The sequence below is a fragment of the Lycium barbarum genome, chromosome 3, assembly GCF_019175385.1.
Source record: "Lycium barbarum isolate Lr01 chromosome 3, ASM1917538v2, whole genome shotgun sequence".
NCBI classification, from domain to species: Eukaryota; Viridiplantae; Streptophyta; class Magnoliopsida; order Solanales; family Solanaceae; genus Lycium; species Lycium barbarum.
Genome location: NC_083339.1, coordinates 63,094,961 through 63,106,050, shown reverse-complemented (window position 1 = coordinate 63,106,050; position 11,090 = coordinate 63,094,961). Strand labels below are relative to the sequence as shown.

General features: G+C 36.7%; 1 protein-coding gene across 1 annotated transcript; it reads right to left on the bottom strand.

Moving 5' to 3' along the window:
- Positions 1–4,129: 4,129 nt before the first annotated feature.
- On the bottom strand, positions 4,130–10,849 carry LOC132631420 (MLO-like protein 1). The gene is made up of 14 exons (XM_060346996.1): positions 10,528–10,849; positions 10,229–10,286; positions 9,506–9,729; positions 8,704–8,820; positions 8,557–8,617; positions 8,098–8,192; positions 7,184–7,258; positions 6,992–7,080; positions 6,846–6,895; positions 5,722–5,762; positions 4,993–5,202; positions 4,836–4,903; positions 4,580–4,640; positions 4,130–4,492 (listed from the first exon to the last, which is right to left on the bottom strand). The coding sequence occupies exons 1-14, from the start codon at positions 10,657–10,659 to the stop codon at positions 4,292–4,294; spliced, it is 1,482 nt and encodes a 493-aa protein (XP_060202979.1). The 5' UTR covers positions 10,660–10,849; the 3' UTR covers positions 4,130–4,291.
- Positions 10,850–11,090: the final 241 nt, after the last annotated feature.

The window sequence follows — 11,090 nt, the reverse complement described above, 5'->3', positions numbered from 1 at the left end:
AGCCAAATACCCTCTTTGATCATAGTAAAGGTTCCGCTTCTTCACATAAGGTATCCTCAACCATTTAACTGCTTGAGGGGCAATGTAGTTAGTATAACTATTATTATTAAACACAAGAGAACATCCCTCACAACCAAGTACACTTACTTTTGTTTGAAGGATTCGCCTCTTCAGGTCACTCCTTTCTTGAAACCTCGTATTTCCTCTACCTCCATGTCCTATCAATACTCCCCTCCTACCTTCAACATCGTAGACATATTGAGAACATGGCACCTTTGTATTAGGATACGAAGCATGATTTGTTGTATTTCTTGAAGTAGGAAATGTATACTCCCTTCTTCTTCTAGGATGACTTCTACTTGGTCCAATCCACACACTTATACCGCCTTGTTTGGGATAGGAAGTAGCACAAGGCGATGCACATGAATAGCCAGCCATTAGAGAACTCTTCACAATTATCATGTTCAACATCACTATCTTCATAGACATATTCACCACAAAGTGCATAACCATACGGTTCATGTTCATCACTACTTCCTGGTTCATGTAAGTCTTCGCCAATTGATTCATGACGTAAATGTGAGGAAGGAATATACCTCAAGTCACCTCTATATCCATGGTGTGTAGTATGAGAATCTTCATAGCCTTCATCTTCACCATAGGATTCTTCATAGAGCTCTTCTACTCCTTTAACTTTTTCATAAGCCCCACGAGATCTACTTATCTCATATTCACCTCCGGAGTAGTACTCTTCACCATCACATCGATCATGGTCATATGTTACATCATTTCCTCCATAGTCTTCTTCACTATAATAGCCATATCCTCCATTACTAGAGGCATAACCATCCATGTCATCATCATAAGAATCTGAGGCTATGGATGACATAATTCTTTATATCTCCTCTTCGTATGGATTCTCTCTTTGTACCTATAAAACGAGCAAACGAGACTAGTACTAAAGTTTCTCACGTCACTCGTATTTGTACTCAAGCTTACCACACTCTAGTGTCCTTCTGAAGTTGGCAACAAACCGCTAATCCCAAATCAATTCACAAGGTTGCTACTTCTTTGTGGAAGAATAGATTCTTGTTAATTAAAGACAGACGACTCGATTAAACTAAAGAACTTGAGCCAAGAAAGTTCCAACGAAGTTAAAACGATAAAAGCTTGAAAGAATTGGCATGAAATGAAATTAAGGACACAAGAACTAGCAAACAACGAAGTAAGAACAATTATTCATTGTTAATTAGCTTAGAGAATCAAAGAAATGAGAGAAATATGAGAAGAAATCGGAAAAGAACCTTTACGTGGGTGGCATTGGTAGCTTACGTGAATAGCGTTGGGTACGTGGGTGGCTGCATTGGGCTGCGTGGCTGGAGCTTGAGGCGTGCATGGATGGGTTGGCCTACGTGGCCGAGGCTTGTGTGGCTGGCATTTGCTACGTGGCCGAGAAGCCTTCGAGACGTGGCCCACTTTAATTTACGTAGCCACTTCCAGAACCAAATTTCAGGGTGTGTCTTGGCTACGTGAGTAAAAACAGAATGTTCCCAAAAAAAAAAAAAACTTTGTCCTCCTTGCATGGTTGCTGACGTGGTCGCTTGGCGTAGGCGTAGTTTTTTCTTTTTGGGGTGGAAAAACACTTTTTCACAACTTTGGTTGAAAACTTTTGAATCAAACACCTTGTTTTTGCCTTCTTCTTCAAGATGAATACATGAAGACTCTTATGAACACCAAGAATACCCAATTTTCAAATCACCTTTAACTTGGAGAACAAAGCCCATTACAAATTAACCTCAATTAACCCCAAATCAACAAGACCCGCTTTGAGTTCTTCAAAAACATGAAGGTCTTCAATGGTGATTTCTCCAAACTTCTTCAAATTTGATATCTAGATGGATTTGATCACAAGGAACTCAATTTTAACCTCAAATTCACCAAACAACAACATTTTTTTTTTTTGGAATTTCAAATTGTATATTTTTGAAATCTAAATGATAGGATTCCTAAAGGGGAAACTCTAGGGAATCACAAACACGTGTAGAAATGCGGAATTAAAGACAGAAGAAATTGAGGATGAGAAGAGAAGATAAAAACAAGACCCAAATTAGATTGAATAGAAAGACAAACTTGGAAATAGGTTTCCAATTCCTCCTTTCTAACTCTAGAAATTTGAACCTATACTAATTGAAATTCAATTGATATCCACAAATGAACAACTCTTCATGAATTTCAAGGACAAGGGTTCATTAACGACAATGGAACTACACTCCATCAACTAAGTCTATAACTAGGGCTAGTAAGCCAAACAAACTATGATAATAATATCAATCCTCAAATCATCATCAACTAAGTAACCAAATGACTAAGTGTAGTACTTATACTACTATGCTAAAGAAGACTAGATTAACTATTATAAAAATACTCTTAATGAAGTAAGGGCCTTGTTTGGTAGTCTTCTTTAGGGATGATGGCTTGACTTTAAAGAATAGCCTTTTTGCATGACTGACCACCATCGTCTCCCTCCATCTCATCTTCACTCCATGAGACCAAGCAATCATGCACACGTTATATGCCCTCCTATGAAGCTCCTCAAAGGTCTCCAAAGCCTCTCTTAGCATCACCATGAATTGTAAGACTTGGAGTTCCTTGGCTCGGCCTCAGATGAAGTATCTCGATTCATGTGTGCTCCTCGGGATCGTATCAATCTATTATTTCATTCATTATTTCACTTATAGTTTTTTGCTTCAATCATATAATCAAGGATTTATATCATTTGGATTAGGTTGTTATAAACGAAATGTTTTGGGAGACTGAGAGTATTTCATGGGTTATTTCAAGTATTTCATGGGTTATTTCAATTATCGGGTCAAGTTAAAAAAGGGTATTAGAGAATTGAGGTTGATTTGGGGGATTCTATCCGATCAAGGGGTGATTTTGCTAATTTTAGTAACAACGTGGATATAAATAGCCCAACTTGTAACAGAGAACAAATTTAGCTATTAAATGAAAGTAGAGGGGTATTTTTGACCTTTTCCCCTACTTTTAATCCTTTTCTTCACAATATAGAATTAAGTGTGACCCAACAAGGGCAAAAAGTAGATGGCGCCACTAAAAGTTGTCAACTAAGGAAAAGTTACATTCTTTTTGGGACGGATTAAAAAGGAAATGGTGCCACATATATTGGGACAGAGAGAGTACGTTACTCCCTCTTGTTAAAAGAGAGTGTCCCCTTACCTTTTATTTTTTGGTTAAAAAAGAGTGTCCACTTACCAAAATGAAGAAAGAATTAACCTTATTTTTCCAAATTGGCCCTTATAAAGTGTTAAGCGACCATATCCCAATACCAATTTAATTACGGGTAATTTAGTCAAATTACCTATTTTTACCTAGGAATTAGTATTTTTTTAAAGGTTGTGTAAATGGCTAGGTGGACACTTTTTTTGAACAGAAGAGAGTAGTAAAAAAATAAAGTCAATAAATAGGCAGTATTTTCCAAAAGGCTGGGAAGGTCCAGAGTAGGATGTGATAAGAATCCAAGATTGGAAAGAGGAGGATATGGTATGGTAAGAATAAAAACTTGTGCATTTCTTGTAGAAAATCAAACCATAACAAGTACGAAAGCAAAATTTTAACGTTATTACAGAATGGAGGTTGATTAATACTAAAACAGTGCAGCTGAAATGCATTAAACTGAATGCAACCAACAGAAGTTTCACAAATCCTTTTGCGAATAAATTCGACTAAGATAACTACCCGAACTGAGACTAAACTCAGCTATAGTGATTCAGGAGTCCCATATAGAAGGATTCTTGCCACACTCATTTCCCTTTCTATTCTGTTTCTTTGTTCCATACTTGTTACTACTATTTACTAGTCACTAATTTCTGTTCACATTGAAAGGAGTTTTACACCAATTGGGGCAGATATAAGTTATGAGTGGTATGATTTTGAAGCCTTGAAAAGAAGTACAGAACGACTATATTCACGGGCTTTGATTTACTTTGATGATGAGTAGGCTTGTGTTAAGTGTCATCACCACTCATTCTGGGCAGATTCAAACTCCCGCGTCGACAGGAATACGAATTGATTATGATTGTGTTTCTTCTACTATTATAATACATCATAATTTAGAAGCTTGAACTTTCAGCTTGGATATCCAATCACAACCCCCTATAACAAACCATGTGATTCGAGATAAAGTTACTACCAAAAAGAAAAATATTCATCCACGGGCAAGGGTTGTATGATTCAGTTCTCCTAATATAATGAACAGATCTGAAATTTCAGCTTAAGATTCATTAGCCGGGGGTTCCTTTCGCCCGATTCCTGACATCTGTAATCTTACAGTTGAACCCTCAATTGAACTTGCTTGGTTGGAGCCATCTGTAGCAGTCTTCAGTTCCCTCTTCATTTTTGCTTTCGAAGCCCAACCAAGAAGACCAGCTTGAATATGCTCATCAAATATTGACTTCTTGAAGTGGGTACCCATCTGTAGTTCAGGATGCCAAACACGGACAGATTCAACTTCAACATTCATTGATATCAAGACTCCAAGCTAAGCTTATTTAAAACTAACCTGTGTAACAAGAGCATAAAGTGGCAACGTGCTATAGCTGCATAACACTTGAATGATTAACCTGGAAAAGACAATGAGATCGTCAAAACAAACCCCCTGATAAAAGCAAAAAAAAAAAAAAAAAGATGCTAGTCAAGTAGAGCTTTCTGGTGCAACATGCACATTTGCTATATTTGATAAAGATGCATGCCCATTTTCTCTAACAGAGAAAGGGTAGAGGTATAGAGCTAATACGGAAGTGGGCAGTGGAATATACCCTATAACAAGCCGAGGAACAATGAAACCAACTTGTCCCATTATGCAGGAATCAAAGCCATATTGCACCTATAAAGCGATTAGAGAACAAAAGAATGAGAAATTAGAAAATAGAGAAGTAAGCTAAGTGCAAGCATAGTATAATAACTTTAGCTTACCAATATCCAGAAAAAGAATGCTATCTCGAACGCATTTTGGAAGAGGATGAAGTGTATCAAGAAGAGGACAACTTGAGGGCGTTTGAACCAGAAGTGATCATCAGAAGGTCGAACCACCAATTCACCTTCTATGGCGACATGTTTCTCTGCAACCTCATGAGCTAACTGTATAATTACATGCTCCAACTTCGTGCCAACGGCAAGCAGAAGCTGATAAAATTGAGTGGCAGAAGATATCATGTAAGGTTGTTTCTAAAGGAGCCTCGTGTTGAAAACATGAAAAAACATTAAGAGCAATTAAGAAGGAAATGTAATTGAATGCATGAGAAAGAAATCATTCATGTCCGTAACTCCTGAGAAGGCTTGATAGGAATCTTGAAAAACTTTAGACCAAATCATAGCACAAACTAAAAGATACCACACTGAAGATTCTTTTTCATGAAAAAAAAGGGTGATTGAAAGCACTCTGAAGATGGATCAATAAAATTCAGCACCACAATCTGACCGCCAGATATTTACAGTCAATAACGTTTGCTGATATAATAAATTACTATATACACCTTTAAAGTGGAGGAAAAACATATTGATAACCATATGCACCAGATAGCTACAGTAAAGCAGTTCTGCTTAAAGTATTAACTGTTTTGTACGAATGGCTTTACTAAAAATTAAATTAGATCTAGCAAAAGGCAAAACCACACAAGTAAAGATCATGATATGCCAACTCACAATAAAAGGAATGAACGCAATCCAGAAATATGTATGCCAACCTGGAGAAGAAATGATTAAATTATCAGCTTTCAGATGTAAACCACAGCCAAATGACCAGAATGAAACATGAAATCGGTACATGTAAATTATATTAAAGCCAAAATGGAAGTTATCCAGGCAAGACTTTTAAAGGCAGTATCTGGAATGAATCATCTAAAGAGCGCTGAAAACTGAAAGCAGTGAACCGAAACTAAATAGAATTCTAATACAATGCTTTAATTTCATCATAAGTTGTGGAAGCATAAGGAGATGTTATCAAATTATAACTGAAAGCGTGTACAATATGAATGGTAACATAGATAAATTTATTAACATTTGTCTCAGAGAAAGTTGGAAACGGTCATATTCATAGTTACAAGACCACAGTATTCACAATTTCTTATTTCTTTGATAAGTCAAAGTTGAATTCACGATTTTCTCATCCTGAAAGAGGGAGTGAACTCAGAACATTCAGCTTATTGTTGGGTATAAGTACCAAGTGGCACATGGTTATAAATGCTTGGATATTCCAACATCTATAATAAGAGCAGGCCATGAATTTAGCAAAAATTAAATGCAGCTAATTCAAGAGCCAACAATATTACTGCTTCCAATTACTAGTTTCCTAGATAACAACTCTCTCTTCCGCAGGTTCTGCACGAGCATAATATACACCAGCCGTGTAACCATCAATAGGTACAGCACAACGTTATTCACAGTTTCCTTACCCTCAAAGTCTAAGAGGAATAAATTGGGAACATTTGGTTTTTTGATGGATAGAAGTGTATAGTACCGTGTAACCAAAAATGTTTGATTATTATCCGGGGAGGGGAGATGGTTGCCCGTTGCTGCTGCCGCCAAGCAGTTTTTTTTATAAGGGCCCAAGCAGATATTTTAGAGCCCACAATAGCACTAAAATTGCTGCTATTCAATTGTTAGTTTCAATTTGCCAAGAAAACAACTCTCTTCAACAGCACTAAGCTTACTGCCACCTAATTATTACTCGCCAAGAGAACAACTATTTTCCATTGGTTCTGCGTAAGTATACCATTTCAAAGCAGCTGCAAGGTAAAAATGTTTATTCCAAGTTTGAGTTGGCATACCGTTAACATTCAGAAACAAGAAGATGACAACAAATACCCAGAGATACCAACTGCAAAAAATACAGGAAATGGTAACAAGTGAGAAAAAGCATCCGCAAATTCTCCCGTGGGGTGTGGCAGGGGCAGGAAGGAAAATGGCCATTAACCTGATGCCCACGACGGTCTTAAAATCATCTTCCAGAGCACGAATCATGTACTTGTGAAAATTAAATTTTGGATTTTGCTTGCAATGTGTCTGCCAAAGAGAAGAAACTTAAAATTACATGGGCCGATTAAGCACCAAAAATAAGGCAAAAACACCAAATAATTATCTCACACTAGTAACATATTGAAGTTACCATAATGAACCCCAAACGCAGGGCAGCATAATCCGACTTGCTGACAGAACCATAAAATTGCTTAAAGAAAGAATGCTGCAAGTTTTCATCAAAAGCAAACAAAACTATGAGATGCTTATCAATGTAAATGACACCATACAACCATGTGATAATGCTTTATTATAAATTCCCTATTTCTTCACCTTCTTTCTTACTCATAAATTAAACTGATATTTATTCAGCTTGGTTTTGAATTTTTTTGTAAGAGCTCCGCTTATCATATTGTTGTGAATAACCAGTACTTGCTTGTTTAGAATTCTCAGGTAACAGGGCCCTAACACAACATCACATTAAACTTTGTTTTAGTATACATTCTTTTGGCGCACTTAACTAACGAACCCATTTTAGCTAAACTAGATATAATGACGGACTTATCAGAGGCATGATCTAGCACTGGCATATCTCACAAATAAAAAGATAAAAAAGTGGGCATTTCTGTCCATCACATATTCATGTGTCCTTTGAGAGCATATGCACCTTCCCCGTCTTCAATAGCTTAAATGTAATATTCTTTCTTTTCTCTTAACATAAAGATGTTTCAAGATCTGTTTCCAAGGTAAGAAATTTGCCATACAGAGGAGAAATATATGTTAGGGCAAGAATGACTGCTTAGCAACAACAACAACATGCCCAGTAGAATCCCACAATGTGGGGTCTGGGGAAGGTAGAGTGTATGCAGACCTTACCCCCACCTTGAAAGGTAGGGCGGCTGTTTCCGAAAGACCCTCGGCTCAAGAGAGAAAACAAGACAAAAAGTCAGATAGGGACAAGCATATCAAAACAATATGAAAACGAGGAATAACAAAAGCGAGAAAGTCATGATAGAACAGTCTGGAAAAAGGAATGACTGCTTAGCGTGTTAAGGAAATGCTTACCAACCAACCAAAAATGGCTGAGCGTTTTCCCATACCCACAAATCGGCTCCTGATGAAATCGTGTTGATGGACATGTGTGACCGGTGGTTTTAAAACTGCAAAAGAAAACATCAAATTTGTTTTAATTTGACGATAAGCTTGATCGAGATATAATGCATTAGGGGAGTAACTCCATATTGCTTGTTAGTTGTCTTTGCTCTCATGGCTTGCAGTATGTCAACAGTCGTCATTAAAGTCTTGGTTCAGAAAGTAAGTAGACGTACAGGGAAAATTAGCTACAGGGACCACGTAAGGTTTTCTGTCGGTCATTTACTTTCTTTCTTCTTTGCTTATCATCATTTAGAACAGTGTAAAGCAGCTCCCACTTATTATATAAAATTAGACTCCCATAAGGAAATAAATCAGATGAGATTTTGTTTTACGATATGAACCAAAGACCTCAAAAGTAATAATCCATACCCTGTGTGGTCTCATAATTAGCTTTTGCAATGCTGTCCTCCCAGTGCTTCCATTGACGTATCTAGACCATCATTAAATTATGAACATTCAATTCAAAGTAGAAAGACTGAGCAACAGGTTAATGAAGCAGAAACTTTTAGTACAGACCTTGGCTCCTCCAAATACAACCGTTAGAAGAGAGAAAGTCACATGAACAATCGCAAGGACAAAGATAAAAATGTGAAGGTGATGCAACGCTTCAAGAGAGAGTAATGGGACCTTATGCTGAAAGAAAAATTAAAAAGAATGATGTTAAAAGTCAGTGCAAGACAATAATTACTGAAGTAGAGTAATCAAGCTGTACAATAATTCCAGAATCAGATATTAGAACTGGGATTCAACTTTAGTGTCAGCAAATTTAAGAAAATAATTCAAGTAAATGTCTGCACAATATTTTTCACATTGTCTCTTACTAAAGATCAAAGAAAAACCGTCCCTAAATTTTGGTTTTTCCTTTTCCTTTGTATGATAAAAAAAGAAATAAAACAATGGCTCATTGTAGAAAGATAGTAATAAATTTCAAAACCGTAAAACAGCAATGAAGTACTCTTCTTTTTTTTCTTTTTCCAAATAGAAGCACCACCCTACCTTCCTTTTATGAAGGCCCACATCATTCAATGGAAACTACAGCTACTGGGACCTTGGGGGACAGCATGAACAATATTTGTCAGTATTAATATTTTATGTGACCCAATTTTAAGCTAATAGGACCAGTCAATGCACGCCCGCAACATTTGTGTATAGTTACCACTAAAGAACCAGTTTCCTTAGGCTCATAGACATACCAAAGTCACAGAAGCCTTTCACGGGACTAGCATTTTCTCTACGATATGGAATATAAGAAGAAAGATCCCCGAAAAGTAAATGCGACTACACTAGGAAAAGGTGATCAGAAAAACGAATTGATTACTTTTGCGTTGCAATAGTCACCAGCAGCTACTTCTTCGGCTAAAAGGCGTCGATGATGTGCTGATTCAAGACTAGCATGAGCAGTTTCATTAGAAGAAGACGAATGGGCCTCCGATAATGAACATGGAAGTAAGTGCATCACCACATCTTCAGGGACACAAATCTTGACTATGCTACCTTGAAGCACCGTTAATAATAGGGATATAAACCCCAAAAGCATCAACTCTGTGCACACACATTCATCAATGAATTCAAAAAAATGCAACCTCAACTTTATCAAATTATAGAACCGGAGAAACATTTAAAACAGTAATATCAATTGATATTACAAATCTAAACATATACTCTCTCTTTGTCCCTATTTATGTGGCACCTTTGGATTTCGAGAGTCAAACTTTTATTCTTGACAATGAATTCGGACATGGAATCTTTAAGTTTCTTTAACTAAAATTTACATATTTGGAAACTACTAGAAAGTACTATAAATCACAACAATTGATAGTTCAAAATATTTAAAAGGCAAATGAAAAGATGGTGGTCAAGGAAAAACTCTTTTGACTCGAGAAATCCAAAAGGTGTCACATAAATTAAAAGTAATATGCTACATCACCAATACAAAGCAGGAGCTTTTCGAATTATTTTTTCTTAAACAAACATTCCTAGCCGCAACTTTCGTAATTCAAATTTAAACGGTATGGTTAATAAGGGAGGCAGATCTTGGAACCTTCTTTAACTTTCTGTAGCGCTTCATATAAAGGCTTCTGATTCTTCTTCTTCAGATACTGCACACATTTTTAGCACAACAAGGTCAATTCAGTCAGTCCCAGTATGACTTGATATTCAAAATAACTGTAGCAAAAGAATTGTAAGATTTAAAATAAAAAACAGAGCAGGAAGGGGGAAAGAATAGCTTTTGGTCATCCTCTTGTTTGTTCTTAACATCAGATAGATTCAAACTTAAAACTACTTTCAGATGTAACAGCAAATGCAAAACAAAAAAGAAGTAAAGGGTATTACTACTACCTTTCCAGTGTAATGGATGAGACGCTCAGCGGCTAGAGAAATGGCAACAATGACAGTGCAGACGGCGGCAACCACCCAAGTTGGTGTAAATTCCAATGTGGACCCTTCTCCTTCACCACCACCACCACTCATTTTTCTCCTTAATCAAATCAAAAATGAATACTCATAGACAGGTGGGTCCTTCAAGAGAAAAATGAGCCTACCTAGGATTATGTAGAGATGGCAGAAATGGAACGACAGGCATAGAGCCACAACAATTACTGTGGGGACTGGACTCTGACTAAACCACCCATACTTTCTTTCTTTTCTTTTTTGATGCTCTGAAAACAAGAAAGTCCCGTTTGGCCATAAAAATTATTCACTTTATTCCGAAAATTTTTATTATAGATTTAGCATATCTGAGATATCAAATGGAAAAAGTTTACATCAGTCCTTCCGTCCCAATTTATATGAGTGTGTTTGACTGTGCACCAAATTCAAAAATGAAATTTTTTTTTTTTTACTCTTGTGGTTTAAAATAAGTCAAAAAACAATTATGGTTAGAAATTATTTCATTAAGGGTA